This window comes from Puma concolor, chromosome A3 (genome assembly GCF_028749965.1).
Source record: "Puma concolor isolate L17-30 chromosome A3, mPumCon1.1.hap2, whole genome shotgun sequence".
Classification (NCBI taxonomy): domain Eukaryota; kingdom Metazoa; phylum Chordata; class Mammalia; order Carnivora; family Felidae; genus Puma; species Puma concolor.
This window is the reverse complement of record NC_141669.1, coordinates 82,267,382-82,287,576: the sequence shown is the minus strand read 5'-3', so window position 1 is coordinate 82,287,576 and position 20,195 is coordinate 82,267,382. Positions and strand designations below refer to the sequence as shown.

Genomic DNA, 20,195 nt, shown 5'->3' with positions numbered 1-20,195 from the left:
GGCTCAAACCCTCAAACCAAGAGATCATGACCTGAGCTGAAGTCGGATACTTAATTGACTGAGCCACCCAAATGCCCCTGTTATTTGACTCCTTAAATTAGCTGTTCCCTCCTTTTTGCAGTTGTGACAGCTTGTCACTGTATTTTGTTGGACCTGGCACTTTCCTCTTCCTCAAAGTGGCTGTTTGTTTTTGAAATATGTTAATTAAATGGAATTAAAACCAATTATATTTTGAGAAGCAAGAGAGGAATATTTTGGAAGGTATCTGTTAATATCTCCTGTAAGTTATATTTTCTATAACTGTCATTGCAATACCATGATTGGTAACCAATGTTTTAAAAGCCCTATCATGCAGGGTTGCCTGAGTGGCTTAGTGGGTTAATTGTCTAACTTTGGCTTAGATCATGATCTCACAGTTCGTGAGTTCAAGCCCCACATCAGGCTCTGTGCTGACAGCTCAGAGCCTGGAGCCTGCTTCAGATTCTGTGTCTCCCTCTCTCCCTGCCCCTCCCCTCCTCCACTCACACTCTGTCTCTCTCTCAAAAATAAACATTAAAAAATATATAAATAAAAGCCCTCTCAGGCAGGGAGAGACTGTTTCTCATTCTGAGGTTATCTCTTATTAAACATTTTAACATGTTAGCCTGTAATACAGTTTTCCTCCTTGAGGGTAAAATATGATTTTGTTTTGTTTTGTTTTGTTTCCTCTTCAAAAGTTTGTCTTTTTAACACCCTGAGTGCTTCAGCTTTTACTAAAGGGCATCAAAGTGAATTCTTGATTTTAAAGGGACAAAAACAGAAGTATTCTTTTCCTCTGGGCATCAGGAACACTTGTGGGGCCAAGTGGAAACCAAAGGTCTCCTGAATCCAGGCAGGTATCCTCTTAGTGTCACCTTTGGCCTGTGCGGTTGGCAGGTGGACCCAGGCTGTGGTGGGGACATATATAGCCCATGGGTTACCATCTTTGCTTCGTTCAGCTGAGTAGCTTGGTTCCCTGGGTCAGCTCACACTGGGGCTTAGCTACAGAAATGCCCATTTCATGGTTATTTTTTTACACTTATCTCCCTTCTCCTTAGTCTAACGTAGCTTGTGGTGGTTCTTTGATTTAGGGTTTCTCCTTTTAATTTGAAGGAAGGAAATTTCATTTCTGCTACAGTGGCTTTAGGAAAGCTTCTGTAGAGGAGGAAGCAACCTTCCCTCTACTGTCCTAGGTTCTCCTCCCATGGCCTGGAGATTAAACCGACAAAAGTCAAATTAATGAGAAAACCAGTTTATCAACACGTGCAGTATGCATACACAGGGGAAACTCAGTGATGAGTAACTCAAAAGGGTAGTTAGAATGTAGGGCTTATACAGCATCTTAACAAAGAGCCATATGTTTGTAGAGAAGTGACAGGACAAAGAAGAATTTGGCTTCCAGGGGTGGCACACTGTGGGAAGGTAAATTAAATGTGTAGGGGGAAATGAAAGGAAGAGAAGGGCTATTTTTGTGAGGTTTGTTACCCTCTCAGCACTGGTCAGAGTCTAGAGTTACCCTCCTCTTCCTGGCACAGGAGAGGGAGATACCTTCACAAATGGGAATTGATATCCTTGTTTTAGACAAATAGTGGAGGAGGGCAGAGAGCCTTTTTGGTGTCTGCTGTTTCTCAGTTGTTTTCAGAATAATTCTTATGCCAAAGAGGTGTATTTTGGGATGGTGTAGTCTGATCCCCTGCACATCAAAGCTAAAAGTCCTTAAAAAAGCAAAAACCAAACCAAAACATAAACAGTCCGAGGGAGGCTGCTGGTCTGGATCAGGGGCTGGGGATGGAGGGGTTCTTGTGGCCTGAGATGGGGTTATACCTTTAAGGCCACCGCATGTAGTGGTGGTTCTCCATTTCCTCTGGGAAGATCCAAAAGAATTAGAAACTGAGGCTTTCCCACTCCTATCCTGAACAGTTGGCTACTCTCTGAAGCTTTCAAGAAATCCCTGTGGTTTGAGCTGTGCTGGTTACCAGACACTGCAATAATCCACAGAAGTCAGGAGTCTGTACAGCCACCATTGTGGCTGCCTCTGGAGCCAGTGGATCCATGACTCTTTGCTGTAGAGCCTTCCTAAAATCCCCTTCATACCTCACGGTCCAGAGCTTTACATATTAGATACACTTTTAAACAAATGTTTATTTATTTTGAGAGTGGGGGCAGAGAGAATGGGAGAGTGGGACAATCCCAAGCACTCTCCACACTGTCAGCACTGAGCCTGATGTAGGGCTCGATCCCACAAACCAGGAGATCATGACCTGAGCTGAAATCAAGAATCAGATGCTCAACCAACTGAGCCACCCAGGTGCCCCTATATTACATATGCTTCTTTTTTTTTTAACTTTTTTTTTTTAAGTTTATTGATTTTGAGAGAGGGACAGAGAGAGCAAGTGAGTGGGGAAGGGACAGAGAGAGAGAATCCCAAGCAGGCTCCACACTGCCAGCATGGAGCCCAACGTGGGGCTCAAATTCCTCAACAGCAAGATCATGACCTGATCCAAAATGAAGAGTTGGATGATTGACTGAGCCACCCAGGTGCCCCATTCATATGCCTTTAAAATTATTCATAGTTCTTATAACTTTTCTATTTTATAATGTCTGGTTAAATAAAATTTGGGAAAGAAGAAAAACATAATGAAGGAAATGAAAAGCACTTGAAATTTTATCAACCTTCAGATTCATTTTAAAAATAATTCTTACTTTAATAGAAACTCTCAGGTTTTCTAAATAATTTTCTAAAATCTCTTATAAAGTCTAGGGTATGGTAGCTTTGCCCTAAAAGTGGCTTTGTCTTAAGGGACCTAGCCCTTCATGAAATACAAGAACGTGGGGAATCAGAATTCTGATCTTGTCAGCGAGTTGTCACCCCTCAGGAACAGGCCACAAGCTTATGTTCTAGACACTTCTATAGCCTTACCCCAGACTTAGAAAGGATCCTTGCCGTTACTTGTTGTTGGCAAAGCTGTTGTACATTTAGATGTTTTCTTTTCTGTCTTGCCTCTTTGTGCACCTGAGTTCTTTGGAGGTGTTTACAACCTTGGCCAACATAACTTCTTTTCTACCTTAGAAGACTGTAGAATATTTAGTGGTAGTGAAAGGTGTCAGATGTCACACAGATAGGCACCTGTTGGCTTTGTACTAAAATTTTTGAATCTAAGGAGGAAGACATTTATTAGCTATTTTTTTAATGTTTATTTTTGAGAGAGAGAGAGACAGAGACAGAGTATGAGCAGGGAAGGGGCAGAGAGAGAGGGAGACACAGTATCTGAAGCAGGCTCCAGGCTCTGAGCTGGCAGCACAGAGCCCGATGTGGGGCTCAAACTCACACACTGTGAGATCATGACCTGAGCTGAAGTCAGATGTTTAACCGACTGAGCCACCCAGGCGCCCCGACATTCATTAGCCTTTTAAAAACAACTAACTTATAACTCAAACTTGGGTGGTTCGTTAAAGTTGATGCACTGAGTTCATGCTGGAGCCAATAATTTGATCATCCTGTCCCTGTAGGTAGAACAGGGAGGTATAAAGTAGTAATTTGTTAGAAAACTCAGGCTTAGAAGTCAGTGATTTGTCCAAAGCCTCAGGCTGGTAAGTGGCCAAGTGAGAGACTTGTTCTTGGGTTTTCTACCTCCCAGCTCATTCCCCTCCCCCCCACCCCCCTGAGTGTGGCCATGTTTCTGGGTGGTGGACAGACAGTGTGATGAACTTCTCTCCTCCACCCTGCATGTCTGTTGTTGAGCAGTGCAGACTCCTTAGGTGCCTGTGCTCAGCTGTCCCTTCCTGCTTCTGCCTGTCCCTCCCCTCATCCCTTATACTGATGAGGGGACCTGTATCTTTCTGTGTGGCAGGCTCTGATTGCTGAGGAGACAAGTAGCAGGCTTGCTGAGCAGGAAGAAGAGCCGGAGAAGTTCCGAGAGGCCTTGGTAAAGTTCGAAGCCAGGTTCAACTTCCCAGAGGCGGAGAAGCTGGTCACCTATTACTCCTGCTGCTGCTGGAAGGGCAGGGTTCCCCGCCAAGGCTGGCTGTACCTCAGCATCAACCACCTCTGCTTCTACTCCTTCTTCCTGGGCAAGGAACGTAAGTGAGGCATTTGGAGCGATTTGGGTGTTCACAGATGAAGTTGACCCTCGGGATGCTTGTGCTGTCCTGAGACAAGATGAAGAGTTAGAGAACAAAAGATTTAAATGAGTAGTTGAGATGATAATAAGTGATACTTGATTAACTTCCAAATGACTTGTGCAGACAATTATATTGATATATACTGCTACCCTTAAGGGGCTTTGATTTTGTGAGAATTCATTTTTTCTATTGCCTTAAACATTTCTGTGTAGCTCACTTCATATAGCTCCTGAAGGTTTTTTACTTTATCTTATTCTGAAAACACGTTGTTAAAACTGATGGCCCCAGTACTTCTAAAGGAGTGGAACATGTTATTTCTTAAGATGAACGGGGGCTGGTGGGGGGGGTGGGGAGCATGTAAAAAATTCCCAGCCCTGGGGAGACTGGGTGGCTCAGTTGGTTAAGCCTCTGACTTTGGCTCCGGTCATGATCTCATGGTTTGTGAGTTCAAGCCCCACATCGGACTCTGTGCTGACAGCTCAGAGCCTGGAGCTACTTTGGATTCTGTGTCTCCCTCTCTCTCTGCCCCTCACCCACTAGCACTTTGTCTCTCTCTCTCTCTCAAAAATAAATAAAAACATTTAAAAAAAATTAAAAATTCCCAGCCCTGAAGGTTATGACTGCTCCCAGAAGAGTAAGTAGCAGGATATACAGTTGTTCCTTGGAACAGGAAGGAATTCTTCACCTGGGTCCACTTGAGATTCAGGTAGTAATTAACTTTTTGCACATTTATCCACTGACCATTGCCGTGCTAGATGATGGAATTACCAGGTAAGAAAAGAAAAGCCACAAGTGTCAATTGTATATTGAATTTTAAAAAAGTCATTCCCACTGAAACTTCTTTTGGAACCAAATACTGTTTCAAGCACCCATGCAGGATAGAAGCTGTGTGTATATAAACTGAGTGTGTGTGTGTGTGTATGTATATATGTGTGTGTGTGTGTGTGTGTGTGTGTGTGTGTGTGTGTGTGTTTATATACAGAATTTTTTTTTCTTCCTGCATTTAAGTTTACATTTCAAGTTTAACCGGTGGGAAGGGCTCCTCTTGAATTTTGCTGAACCAGCTTCCTGCACAGGATCATCACTTCTCTTTCTCACGCTGCCAGCCTCAGTTCTGATGCTCCAGTACATACACTCTGCGTACATAGCCTTTCCCCACCCTCGTGTACTCTGACCTAATCTTGATGATCCTTATTCTTGTAATTTCTAAAATACTTCTCAAAAAATTTTTTAAATTTTATTTAGAGAGAGAACATGAGAAGGGGAGAGGAACAGAAGGAGAGAGAGAGAGAGAGAGAGAGAGAGAGAGAGAGAGAGGGAGAAAATCTTAAGCAGGCTCCACACACAGTGCAGAGCCCAACTTGGGCCCATGACCCTGGGATCGTGACCTGAGCCAAAATCAAGATTCCAGTGCTCAACCGACAGAGCCACCCAGGCGCCCCTTGAAATGCTTCTCAAAATTAATTTCTTTCTCTTCCCCGTTCTTGTGCCTGTTTGGAAATTCCTGTTCACCCCTCAAAATCAGTTCAGATTTTATCACCTCCAGGGACTTTCCCAAAACCATGTTTGTGTTTCTGTTTGATTTTGTCAAATTAGTGGTTGCTTATTTTACATGTCTGTTTTCTCTATTTGAGCTTTTTTCTAAGTGCAGGGCTTTCACAGAGTAGATGCTTAATGAAGTGAAAGTTGATGATTATAGAGTGTCTATGTGTGTTTGTGTAAGAGACTTATGTAAAAGCAACTAGAAGTAGCTGAAGCAGTTTCTTCTCAAGCCTGAGAAGATCTGTGGCCTTTTAAGTTATTGAAGCACTGAAAACATTATTGCAGAATAAGCAGAAAGAAATGTTAGAAATAGAAACACTTAATGATCCCCTCCTTGATTTGAAAAAGAAAACGAGTTATCTTCTGACGCTGATCGATCATGGTCACTAAGCCAAATTTTGTTAGGGTAAGTTTGGAAAAAAAAAAAGAAATGATTTCTATATTTGATAACATTTATCATTTCAAGTTGTTGCATTGTCCCTTCTCCATTTGCATTAGCAAGCTAGCCTGGCTACCCACTGTATTGGAAACATTTCCCAGAATAGAGTACTTGTTTATAAAATGTACTGTTTGTACTGTATTACTTTAAAAAGAATTCCATAAAAATTTGTACTGTGTCTCCTAAGACTCTGTCATTTGACACAGTCTAAATGTTAAGCCTGTTTCTGTATCCGAGATCATGAATAATCCTCTTTTGCACTTCTTTTTTTTCATAGCTTACGCCATGAATGCTGCCTTTGAAACCAGAAATTATGTAGATTGAGAAACTTTTGCATATTTTTCAAATATTTAAGTTTAAATATTTTTGAAGTTTTCATGTTTTCAGAACAGTGTCCCCTCTATGTGTGCGGTAGCCAGCAACTTAGAAAATTTTACTTAAATCTTTAAGAAAACCATTAAACATGAATTGGGTTCTGACACACAGCTGTCAACCAGTTTTGTGCTTCCTCTTTACTGCTCTGGTTTAAAAGGTGTTTGCATTTCAGATTAAAGAAAGCCTTGGACTCTTGTTTGTTGATACACTTAAGTATGGCTCAAATGTTAGGTTAAAATCTGTATTTGCCTTTTTTTCCCTTCTAGTTAAACTTATAGTCCCTTGGGTTGATATCCAGAAATTAGAAAGAACGTCCAACGTCTTTCTGACGGACACCATCCGAATCACCACACAGAATAAGGAGCGTGATTTCTCCATGTTCCTGAACCTTGATGAGGTGTTCAAGATCATGGAGCAGCTGGCCGATGTGACACTCCGAAGGCTGCTGGACAATGAGGTCTTTGACCTGGACCCAGACCTGCAGGAGCCAAGCCAGATCACCAAGAGGTAAGAGCTTCTGTTTTCAGTTGTTTCTCACCTGGGGGACTGTGGCTTCATTTACATGGGCTTTGTTAGTCTTAGTTGTACTAGATTTAAGTTTCCCTTTGGCAAAATGCAGATTTTCCTATGTTGTTAATCATGATTGTGACATAATAATTGGCTGAGATTGTTAATTTTTTTTTTTTTATGCAGTAGTCTTTGATTTCTGGATCCAATTCTGCTTTTTTTTCCCTGATATTTTGAAACTGATTTTTATAAAAAACTACTTCTAGGCAATGTAATATGAATAGCTTCATGGTAGAATTCCATTCAACACTGTGTTTTATCAGTGAACATTAAGAAATGTTATATTTCCATATGAAATCGCTTTGTAGAAATAAGTGTTCAGGACAATGAGATTTATTTTTGTTACTGGTTTGTCATTAGAAATGTGCGTTAGGGGCGCCTAAGTGGCTCAGTTGGTTGAGCGTCCGACTTCGGCTCAGGTCATGATCTCACAGCTCGTGAGTTCGAGTCCCGGGTCAGGCTTTGTGCTGACAGCTCGGAGCCTGGAGCCTGCTTCAGATTCTGTGCCTCCCTCTCTCTCTGCCCCAACCCACTTTCATTCTGTCTCTGTCTCTCTCAAAAATAAATAAACATTTTAAAAAAAACAAAAAAAAAAACAACAAAGAAATATGCCTTAGTAATACTGTAAGGTAGCATTCTTTATTATTGGTTTGCCCCAAATTGATGCTAGTTATGGAGATGTCTGAGACAGTTGCTTGAATTATTAGTCACTTTATTTATTTATTCATTTATTTATTATTTGTTTATTTATTTATTTACTGAGAGAGAGAGAGAGAGAGAGAGAGAGAGAAGGAGGGCGGGCGGGTGGGCATGCAAGTGGGGGAGAGAGGCAGAGGGAAAGGGAGAGAGAGAATCCCAAGCAGAGTCTATATCCAGCATGGACCCCGACATGGGGCTCAATCTCTCACAACTGTGAGATCATGACTTGAGCTGAAACTGAGAGTCGGACACTCAACTGACTAAGCCACCCAGGTGCCCCTGAATATTAGTCTTTTAAAGAAGTTCAGCTTTATTATCTAAAATTTAAACAGTGGTGTTCGAGCTTGACTGTGATTTCTGACTTGGTGGGTCAGACCAGGTAACTACAGAGTTGATACCAAGATACCCTTTGAGGAATAAGCCTTCTGTCAAATGCTGTCCTGGATGGATATATTTGATATCATTATAGAATCACCACTGCTATTTGAATACTATTAGTCATTAAACAAGTTTTTTTTTTTACATGATACAATACACATAACCTAAAATTTGTTGCCTTAATACCACTGAACCGTATGCTTGAGAAATGGTTAAGTATATTCACATTGTTATGCAGCCATCCCCACCATCCAACCCTGGGACTCTTCATCTTGCAAAACTGAAACTTCGTCCCCATTAAGCAATAACTCCCCATTCCCTCCTCCCCCAACCCCTGGCAGCCACCGTTCTACTTTCTCTCTCTGAGTTTGACTTCTTGTGCTTCCTCATATAAGTAGGCTCCTACAGTATTTGTTTTTTTGTGACTGGCTTTAGGTGTAATTCCTTAAGGTTCATCCATGTTGTAGCCTGTGTCAGAATTATTTTCCTTTCTAAGGCTAGGTAATACTCCATTGTATGTATATACCACATTTTGTTTGTCCATTCACGTATCGATGGACACAAAGTTGTTTCTACCTTTTAGCTATCGTATATGATGCTGCTATGAGCAGGTATGCGCAAATATCTGTTCGAGTTCCTGCTTTCATGACTTTTGGGCATATACCCAGAAGTGGAATTATGAGATCATAGGGTAGTTCTGTGTCATTCTGTGTCCAGTCATTAAAAAAGCCTTTAATGGATAAAGAAATTGTGGTTTATATACACAATGGAGTACTACGTGGCAAGGAGAAAGAATGAAATATGGCCCTTTGTAGCAACATGGATGGAACTGGAGAGTGTTATGCTAAGTGAAATAAGCCATACAGAGAAAGACAGATACCATATGTGTTCTTTCTTATGTGGATCCTGAGAAACTTAACAGGAACCTATGGGGGAGGGGAAGGGAAAAAAAGAAAAAAAAGAGGTTAGAGTGGGAGAGAGCCAAAGCATAAGAGACTCTTAAAAACTGAGAACAAACAGGGTTGATGGGGGGTGGGAGGGAGGGGAGGGTGGGTGATGGGTACTGAGGGGGCATCTTTTGGGATGAGCACTGGCTGTTGTATGGAAACCAACTTGACAATAAATTTCGTATATTAAGAAAAATTAAAAAATGAAACCTTTAAAAAAATTTTTTTAAACTGTTTATTTTTGAGAGAGACAGTATGAGTGGGGGAGGGGCAGAGAGGGGGCGGGGGGTGGGGCGGCGGACCCAGGATCTGAGGCGGGCTCTGTGCTGACAGCAGAGAGTCCGATGTGGGGCTCAAACTCACAAACCGTGAGATCATGACCTGAGCTGAAGTCAGATGCTCAACCAACTGAGCCACCCAAGCGCTCCCCCAAAATCTTTTTTTTAATCCACTGTAACATTCCTGTTACTCTTTAGACACATTTACTGTTTTCTCTGAACATCTGGGAGAACATGGGTCTAATTAGTAGTCTCTAAATGGTGGTGTGTTTGTAGTTTACATGTACTCAGCAAGAATTCAGAGCCCCTGCTATGTGCATATGTTATAAATTGATCATGTATAGTCACAAAATAAGGCAAAAATCAAAAAGTGCAATCAAAAAAAGTTTTTGGTAAAACTCCAATGAATTTAATTTCACTTGGTTTTGTGTCCTCTCTGATAATCTGACACTTCCTTTGCAAGAGGGGATGCTGCTGCTTGTCACTCCCTTACAAAAAGGGAACCTTGGGTTGCTGCCCTTGGGTCTTCTGACTCCTAGCCCTGAGCTCCTCCCTGTGCCTCCTGCGGGTTTCACATTATATCTCTGGCTCTGTTTCTGGTCCAGAGAAGACAGTCCAGCACAGTGGTCACCCCGCTCTCCCATATTTCTTTTTATATTTTTTAATTAAAAAAAAAATTTTTTTTTTAATGTTTATTTTTGAGAGAGAGTGAGAGAGACAGAGCATGAGCGTGGGAGGAGCAGAGAGAGGGAGACACAGAATCTGAAGCAGGCTCCAGGCACTGAACTGTCAGCACAGAGCCTGACGTGGGGCTTGAACGCATGAACCATGAGATCACGACCTGAGCCAAAGTCAGACTTAGCTTAACCAGCTGAACCACTCAGGTGCCCCTATATGGATTTTTTTTTTAATGTTTATTTTTGAGAGAAAGAGCGTGAGCAGGGGAGGGACAGAGAGAGAGGGAGAGAGACACAGAATCCAAAGTAGGCTCCAGGCTCCGAGCTGTCAGCACAGAGCCTGATGTGGGGCCTGGACTCACCAACCGCGAGATCATGACCTGAGCAGAAGTCAGACACTCAACCGACTGAGCCACCTAGGCGTCCCTCCTATATTTCTTTAAGTATCTCTATAGTAGTTTGGTATCTGAGTCTTTTTAGTCCAACAAAGATCAGTTACTACAACTCAGTTGTAGGAGTTGTTAAAGGGCTCCTATAAATCACCCATTAGAACTTAACACCTCCCCTGTGGGTTTTGCACACAGATGTGTACGTGTGTGAATTGCAGCTGGGTTTTAGGAATAGGAGGCCAGCTAATAGCCTTGTGTGTTCTGGTCAGCTCCATGAGCATTGGGATCTCAGGTGACTGCTCACAAATTTCCTGATGTTCCTTCATGGCTCCACTTCTAGATGTAACATTTTGGCTTGGGGCAGAAATAGGGAAAGAAGAGGCAGATGGCAGGTTTGTAGCGCTTCAGACCCTTTGGTATACTCATTCATTTTGGAAGAGAATTCATCAGTACAGACAGTTTTCATTCACATTCCAGAACTCAGGTGCATTATACACAGCTCTCCTTCCTCTACTTTCTGTCCTAGAAACAAGTAGAAAGGAGAAGAGAGAGAAAAGGACAAAAGGGGGCCCTGGCAGTGGCTGGTGGTGGAGCTGCTGGGGACCCATGGGTGCCTAGGGCTGGCCCCAGTGTAGACGGCAGGATTCTGGTCTGTGGTGTGTTTTGCTGGTCACTGCACTTTGAGTGACTTCTTCCAAAAGTGAAAGGCATGTCCTTGCATACCAGTTGCTTGCTGGGTCTCGTGTAGCTTTCTGTCATGGAGACATAGGCCTGTGGACATAAACAGGTAATGACTCAGTCAGCTTGACATCCTGCCAAGAGAGCCCAGGTTTTCAACATTTATTTATTTTTGGGACAGAGAGAGACAGAGCATGAACGGGGGAGGGGCAGAGAGAGAGGGAGACACAGAATCGGAAACAGGCTCCAGGCTCTGAGCCATCAGCCCAGAGCCTGATGCGGGGCTCGAACTCCCGGACCGCGAGATCGTGACCTGGCTGAAGTCGGACGCTTAACCGACTGCGCCACCCAGGCGCCCCGAGCCCAGGTTTTCAAGTTGAGGAAAACAGTCTCTTGATGCTAAGGGCACAATCAGAAGTGCTGGAATGCTCCTCAGGCTCCCTTTTGTTGATGTATTTTCACTTCCCTTCCCAGATAAGGGCTTTAGAAAGGTGCCCTTGGGGTCACGAATGTGGTGAGTCATCTGATTATGGATTAGTCATGTTCACTGCTTGTGCTTACTCCCATGGGACTTGGGGACAGAGCAGAGTGGGGCTGGAACTCCAGTGGGAGCCAGGAGGGTGGGATGGTACATCATACAACAGAACCAGTCAGATAAGTTAGAGCCAGCAGAACTGGAGAGTCCCCTAGCCCAGCCCTCACACTGCACAGAGGAGGGCCTGGATCAGGGATTCTGGTGTATAGTAACAGAATCTGGGGCGGGGGGGGTGACTGAGGCTGGGGAAGGGGCTTTCAGGAGTTGGGCAGAACAAATGCATTGATTGGTCCTGAAATTTACAACATAAAATAACCAGACTGAAGTTGTGAGTGATAGGTTGAGAACAGTATGGCCAGCTATTTTGGGGGTGGGATATTGGTGAGGTGATGGGTTTCAATAAATCAGAATTAGTATCTTCATTAAAATCTGTATTGACTGGCTGGAAAGTACTGGAGGGAAGCTCAGTTAATGCACTGTAGTAAATGGAGATTCATTCTAAGCTATTGTAAGATTTATTGTAAGGTATTTCTGCGATTTCCAGAGGTGAACAGTGGCTGCCAGGGGGCTGATGTCTTCAGTAATAAGCCCTCATCCTCATGGGGTGCCTGGGTGGCTCAGTTGGTTAAGCTCTGGATTTCGGCTCAGGTCATGATCTCACGGTTCATGAGTTGCCCCTCATTGGACTCTGCAGTGTGGAATCTTCTTGGGATTCTCTCCCTCTTTCTGTCCCTCCCCAGTTCCCTCCTCCCCAAGTAAATAATAATAATAATAATAATAATAATAATAATAATAATAATATAATAATAACAACAACAACAATAACAAAAAACCTTAAAAATTAAAAAAAAAAAAAAAAAAAGCCCTCATCCCCTGTTGCCTGGCTGATTCTCAGCTCCCCAGCCTGGCTTGTCAGACCTTTGGCCTTTCCTGCCTAGATTCACTCCCTTTTCTGCTCTTCTCCTGTGTCCCTATTCAGAATTCCCAGGCTCACTCTGTAATTTATTCAACTTTCAGCCCTTGTGATTCTAGTTCAGAGTTGACATCTCTTGGGGCTCATGCAGTCCCAAACAGCTTCCACCTCACCAGAGAAGGCTGCGTCTCCCGACCCTGCAGAGCCCTAGCTGCCCTGAGCTTGTGCAGGTCATTTAGGTGGCTCTCTCTGGGGCGGGACAAAGGCAGGAGCCCTGAGTGTGAAAAAGCCTTCTGGATGCCGGTGTCGTTGAGGCCTTGGTCTGTCGGGGCTCTGTTGGCTGGATTTTCAGAGAAACGGGGCACTGAAGGCACCAGCTGAGTCCACCTCCACACTGCTGGTTGTTGTCTGAGGGCCGATCATGCCGCCACTGTGCCCAGGGGAGCCAGCGTAAGATGTTGCAGGGCAATGTTGTCCTTCTGTTTCCGGAGTGCTCTTGGGGTAAGGCTGAGGAAAGGTGTTTTAAGTAAACACACATTAGAGAAACACAGTGTTTTATGTGCATACTAGGGCTTTGAGGAGACATAGTGTATCTGGCCTTTCTGCCTTGTTTCTACATTATTGGTTCTTGGTATATTCCAGAGTTTCAGAGGAGCTGGGCGTGGGTCTGTGGGCAAGTATGTTAACTAAGAGCCTCCAGAAATCGTTGTATGTGTTTTTCTGGGGCTGACTGGCTGCAGAGGACTGAGATATTCCAGCAGGGCTGGGATGGTGCTTGAGGCCTCCTGTTGAGGACACAGATAGGAAGTCCTCACACCCTGAGCTAGCCCATCTGCCCCAGCCTGACACACAGACTGAGTTTGGGGAAGCATTTGACCTTGAGAAGCTCTGAGCTGCTGACACACAGTAGGTTTGTATATGTGCATGAGTGATAAATGAGGGAGGGAGAGTTTGTGTATAAGGCCTAATACAGGTTTTCCCTAAAGCATTCTAAAAGGTTGATGGGTAAGAGAGAGGGGAAACCTATTTTTGATACCTGTATCTAAACTAGGAGGGGAAAATCTAATTCTAGGTTTGCAGAGAAACAAAAGAACTACCTACCCCTTCATTTCTTGGGTCTGAGGTCTAAGAAATTAAGTCTAGATTTTTTTTTAAGTTTATTTATTTATTTTTAAGCGGGAGTGGAGGAGAAGCAGACAGGAGCAGAGAGAGAATCCCAAGTAGGCTCTGTGCTGTCAGTGCAGAGCCTGATGTGGGGCTCAAGCCTGTGAATCATGAGACCATGACCTGAGCCAAAATCAAGAATCAGATGCTTAACCGACTGAGCCATCCAGGCACCCAAGTCTGGATTTTTAAATTGTCTGCATATAGTCTAGAATTTTCTGCATGGTTGTCATGCAGAATTGCACATATTGATTTCAGCTTTAACAGCAAGCTTGGTGTTGCTCCATATTCTGATGAACCCCTGTTGATTTCCAGGTGATTCCGGGCTCATACAATGACATGTGTTAAGACAGGATGATTTGTGGCACCTTCCCCCTCTCTTCTCCACTGTAGCTTTCTCTTGGAGCAGTTGCTTTGGCCGGCACATACCAGCACCGTGGACAAGAGCTGGTGAATACTGTCAGGGTTGCTGGGCTAGTTTCCATCTTTCTGGGGGCACTTCTGCTGTGGCTTTCAGGCCCGAGCTTAGCTAGTGCTTTCTGAATGGTAGGTTATGACCCATGTCTGTTGGTCATCTCTATGGAGGAAAAGTGGGAACATTTAGTAAGTGCTAGAAGGTCTGAAAGGCAAATTGTGGCCAGCAGGCTTTGTTTTTGGTGCTCTTCAGAAAGACGAGCTGGCATTTTTAGCATCACAACTATCACCTGCTTGGAAACAGACCCAAGGGATGAGGCCGTCTTACTCTGAGCTTCATAAAGGGCTTGTGCTACTCATCTCTCAAGCTGCTGGTCTTCATCTCAGTTATGTCGGAAAGTTAAATACCACATATATACATGTAATGCATATTTAGAAGTAGAATTGGAAGAGAACTTTCTAAGGAAGGAAGATGACTTCAGAAGTCCCTCCTGCTGCTTTCTCTCTTGTAATGCTAGGTCACTGGTCTCTGGCTGCTGAATGTGTGAGAGATGGACCCTTGGAGTGACAGGGAACAGCCCAGAAAGGAGAATGGAGATGGTGTGTAGTATGGAGAAGGGGGCTGAACTGAGCTGCTGGCTGACGCAGCGGGTGTACTGAATAGAAACATCAGATAACTGAGCACCTTAACTCTTAAATTGAAGAGCTGGATGCAAAGTAAATACAAAAAGTCTTTCCATCCCCTCTCTCTGTGCTTCTAGGGAAGAGTAGCCAACAGGTGAATTCAGTGGTGGCTGGAGCCACATCTGTAAGATAAGTACAGACAGGCTGCACTGGCTTCACTTTCACCACAGCCAGCCTGGCCAGCATGCTTTGGGGACAAGGATGTAAGTCTTCCAGCGTAAATGTGTTGAATGTATGTGTCTCCTCCCTGCTTTCAGGGAACTGGGGTGATCTTGAGGGGCCTTGCCTTCCATCCTGTAGTACATGAATTTCTAGAGCATTCATGGTGCTTTCCCATGTTCTCCCGGCTCCTCTGTGGAGCAAGTGTAGGCTCCTTTGGAAACAGCCATCTGTGGAATATCAGCACTGCAGGGTAAGGAACTGTAGCTTTGGCCTGCAGTAACTGGACCCATCTTGATCTTGGAATTTATATAGTTTCTTTCTGTACCTAGAGAACTTTCTGGATATGTAAGTATCTTTTCTTTGTGAGGGTTTGATAATAAATTCCAAGCACTCGCCCATCTCTGGGGTGGGGGGGAGGGGTGTCTCTGGGAAGACAGTTGTGTGATGGTGTGAAAACAAGGACTGGGTTGGGAACGAGAACAGGGGCAGAAAGGGCATCTGTGTGCAAGCATGGCCCTGGTGAGGGGGGCACGTGTCTAAAAGATCACTCAGGCTGCAGAGTTTCATACTTTTCTTTTATGCAATATTTAAAAAATTTCTCTTTTCCTAAAAGAAAATGGAATAATTTTTTAAAAAGCTAACAATACGTGGTCAGGTAGAAAGTTTAAGCAGAATAAAATGAAAAGTGGAAATCCTACAGTGAAGAGTCAACTGCTATTAACATTTTAGGCAAAGTCTTTTTACACATCACTTTCTGCAAATTATATAGAATCTATGTAAATGGGGTCATACTGTAGATGCTGTTTATTTTTTTAATTATTTTTTTTATTTTTATTTTTTGAAAGAGGGAGAGCACAAGCATGAGCAGGGGAGAGGCATAGAGAGAGGGAGAGAGAGGATCCCCAGCAGGCTCCAAGCTGTCAGTGCAGAGCCCAGCACAGGGCTCGATCCCATGAACCATGAGATCATGACCTGAATGGAAACCAAGAGTCTGATGCCCAACCAACTGAGCCACCCAGGCACCCCTGTAGATACTGTTTCTAACCTGCTTTCTCAATATTGTGGACATCATTTTATGTTTGCAGGGGTCCCTTGAAGCAGAAAGGTTAGGTATTGTTTCCATTTTACAGATGTCAGGATGTGATATGGAGGAGTGTGTCTAAGGTCACACAGCTAATAAGCCAAGAGTTCATATTCCTTACTTTGAGCATAGTGCTAATTATATCAGACAAAGTTAAAGAACTCTTATTTAATGTGGCAAGGAAAAAAAATTTTTTTGAGAGAGAAAACATGAGTGGGAGAGGGGCAGAGTGGAGGAGAGAGAGAATCCCAAGCCAGCTCCAAGCTAAGCACAGAACCCAATGTGGGGCTTGATCTCATGACTGTGAGATCATGACCTGAGTCAAAATCGAGTCAGATGCTTAACTGACTGAACCACCCAGGCGCCCCACAAATAAAATTTTTTATCTTTGTACAGTGGAATTTCCCTTCTACTAGAATTTTGGGGTATGACATACATTCATCAGTATTTTTAAACGTTGTGATTTGGCTGCCTTCTTGCTTTACTGGATGTTACAGCCAAGAATCGGGGTTTGGTGGGGGTTCCCTGGGGTAGGATCTCTCCCCTAGCTCACCACCATTCTCTGCTGTCTGTACTGATGTGACACTGATGTGCTTCTCTCTGGCAATACTTTACTTAGATTTTTTTTATTTAGAAGGATTTTTTTTTTTTAATTTAAGAGAGAGAGAGTGTGCATGAGAGGGGGAAGGGCACAGGGAGAGGGAGAGAGCATTCCAAGCAGGTTCCACACTGTCACTGTGAGCCCAATGCAGGGCTTGATCCCATGAACTGTAAGATCATGACTTGAGTTGAAACCAAGAGTTGGACACTTAACTGACTGAGTCACCCAGGTGCCCCTGGATTTGTTTTTTAAAGGTAATAATAGTTAATGATTATTCAGCACTTACTATATGCCCCTACAGATCTAAATTTTTTTAAAGCTTTTTTGAGCTATAATTCATACATTTAATTCATACACATAATTCATACAATTCACCCTGTTAAAGTGTCCATTCAGTGGTTTTTTAGTCTATTCACAGAGCTGTGCAACCATCACCACAATTGATTTAGAACATTTTCTTCACCCCAAGAAGAAACCCTGTACTCCGGAGTAGTCACTCCCCACTTCTCCCTTTATCCCCAGCCCTAAGCAATCACTAATCTATTTTCTGTGGTTATGAGTTTTGCCCATTCTGGAAATTCCATATAAATGCAATCAGGCAGTGTGTAGTCTTTTGTATCTGTAAGGTTTTCAGGGTTCACCCGTGTTGTAGCATGTGTCTGTACTTTGTTGCTCGGCAGTGTGGCCGAGTAATATTCCATGGTGTGGCCCTGTCATGTTGTGTTTATCCGTTTATCAGTTGATGGACATTTGGGTTGTTGCCAGTTCTTGGCTATTATGAATAATGCTGCTGTGAACACGCGTGTACAGGGTTTTCAGCAGATGTACATTTTCAGTTCTCTTGGGTGTATACCTAGGCGGGGAATTGCAGGGTCTTATGGTAACTCCATGTTGAGCCTTTTGAGAAACAGCCAGACTGTTGCCCAAAGTGGCTGCACATTCTCACCAGCAGTGTGCGAAGGTGTCAGTTTCTCCACATCCTTGTCAACCTTGTTGTTATCTGACTTTTGGATACTGGATTCTTCATTGTTTTATGGTAATTCACAATGTTACTCAAACCAGGAAGGAAGGTCTGTGAGTTTGTCATAATACTTTTGCTCAGGGGCAGCCCCTTCTGCCTTGAGTACACGTTCCAAAGATTGGCTGTGAAGTGGGGTGCACGCTAATGACCCACGCAGGACCTGGAGGGGCTCCAGCACCTTTTGGCATCCACTTCAATATCCGGCTATGCCAGTGAGTGGTTTCACAGGGTTTTTCTTTGTACTCCAGTGTGTTCAGTCACCATTCCTGCCTCTTCTTCTCTGTCCCTCCTTCGCCAGGGACCTTGAAGCCAGAGCACAGAATGAGTTCTTCCGGGCTTTCTTCAGGCTGCCGAGGCAAGAGAAGCTGCACGCAGTCGTGGACTGTTCGCTGTGGACGCCGTTCAGTCGCTGTCACACCGTCGGGCGGATGTTCACATCTGACCGTTACATCTGCTTCGCCAGCAAGGAGGACGGCTGCTGTAATGTCATCCTCCCGCTCAGAGAGGTAGCCGCCCTGGCAGGAGCTTCCCAAGCCCACCTTTCATCCTTTAGCCCGTGGTCACTGTGAGACCTGGCACAGGCAGGGGTGCTCAGCCAGCAGGGTTTGGCCAGCTAAACACGGGCCTCTGGAGGGAAGCACGGCCTGAATTTGACCAGTACTGATTTGGTTGTTGTTTTTTCTGTCGTTGCTACAGCACCTGAAATTTGCATAGAAGTGATTGGTGAGAATAAAACACTCTCACCTCAGGATTTTTGATAAAGTTCTCATTAGAAAGTACATGCCTAGCAATTAAAGCTTTTCCAACAGCCCTTAGGAATGAATCCACCCCTTTCACTCACAAAAATGGGGAAAGCAAAAAAACAACTGACAAAAAAGCATCACCTTTTGAAAATGTCAGATTGCTTGGCTTTTATACCCTCCTGGGACTTGAGTTAAACATTTAAAAAATGTTTCCTTTAACATGGATTAGGTCCCTTCCTCCTAGAAAATTGTGCAGTTGTGTTCCCAGAAATGCAAGGCAACCTGCGGCCACTCTGGATCTGATAAGCCCAGTCCTTCGGTTTCAAGGCATGTCTGTTGGGACAGTAACAGCAACTCTTGTTTCACACCAGGACCTCCAAATTCTAAGCACTGCTCTTTGGAAAAACTCAAATTTTTTTCATTTGTGTGATCTCCCTCCATGTCATTTTCTAGCTGTTTTCATTTTGCAAATATTCTTACTTTGGAGTGGAGCAAGAAATCCAAGGGTTGTCTTACGTACATACTTGTTTTATTGTTGTAACATATATATGACATTGCATTTAGCACTTCACCCATTTTTTAAAGAAAAATTTTTAATGTTTATTTTTGAGAGAGAGAGAGAGAGAGAGAGACAAGAGAGACTATGAGCAGGGGAGGGACAGAGAGGGAGGGAGATACAGAATTCGAAGCAGGCTCCAGGCTCTGAGCTGTCAGCACAGAGCCCAACATGGGGCTCAAACCCATGAACCACGAGATCATGACCTGAGCCGAAGTCGGACGCTTAACCAACTGAGCCACCCAGGTGCCCCTCACTTCACCCATGTTTAAGTGTTACGGTGCAGTGGCATTAAATACATCACATTATTGTGTACCCGTTACCAGAACTTCTTCATTTTCCCAAACTGAAACTCTGTCTCCATTATGCACTAACTCCCCATCCTCCCTCCCACAGCCCCAGGCAACCACCACTCTACTTTCTTTTTCTGAATGTGATAGCTCTAGTTCCCTCTTGTAAGTGGAATCATACAACACTTGCCTGTTTGTGTCTGGCTTATTTCACTTAGCATAATGTCCTCAAGGTTCATTCCGTGTTGTAGCAGGTGTCAGAATTTCTCTCCTATTTAAGGCTGAGTAATATTCCTTTGTGTGGATAGAGTACATTTTGTTTCTGCGTTCACCTGCTGATGGATACTTGGGTTATTTTGACCTTTTGGCTCTTGTGAATATGCTTGCTGCCTTACCACTTTTTAACCTTTGTATCAGTTCCTTATTGAAGTCACTTGGTTTTACTTTCTAGCACATGATATTTTCTAAATATGTAACTGAAATGCGTGCCCTCCTTTTTCTCTTGCTGCACCTTTGTGTATAATTTTTTTGCAATAGGTGGTGAGCATTGAGAAGATGGAGGACACAAGTCTGCTACCTAATCCCGTCATTGTCAGCATCAGGAGCAAGATGGCCTTCCAGTTCATTGAGCTAAAGGACAGAGATAGCTTGGTGGGGAGCCTGCTCGTGAGGCTGCAGCGGGTGCACGCCAACCACCCCGTGCATTATGACACCTCCCAAGATGAAGACATGGTATGATCCTTAGAAACAGTGGGATCCTATAAAATGAGGGTCTCTTTCCTCACCACCTCCAGGGCAGTGATCTCTAAAGGGTGTGCACGTGACACTAATCTACTTGAGTATGAGAGAAGTGTGTAAGAGATGACTGGACCTGTGTACCAGACACTGTATCGCTTCTGATACTCGAGGGATCCTGAGTGGG

The 20,195-nt window shown here is 43.8% G+C and overlaps 1 protein-coding gene across 5 annotated transcripts in view; it reads left to right on the top strand.

Moving 5' to 3' along the window:
- Positions 1-20,195, top strand: part of TBC1D8 (TBC1 domain family member 8) — a 112,816-nt gene that overhangs the window by 61,254 nt on the left and 31,367 nt on the right. For all 5 annotated transcript variants that reach the window (XM_086701350.1, XM_086701349.1, XM_086701348.1 and 2 more), the window contains 4 exons: positions 3,870-4,098; positions 6,763-7,003; positions 17,983-18,190; positions 19,811-20,005. In XM_086701350.1, the coding sequence (XP_086557476.1) occupies positions 3,870-4,098; positions 6,763-7,003; positions 17,983-18,190; positions 19,811-20,005 (873 nt within the window). The remainder of the gene's footprint in view (positions 1-3,869; positions 4,099-6,762; positions 7,004-17,982; positions 18,191-19,810; positions 20,006-20,195) is intronic.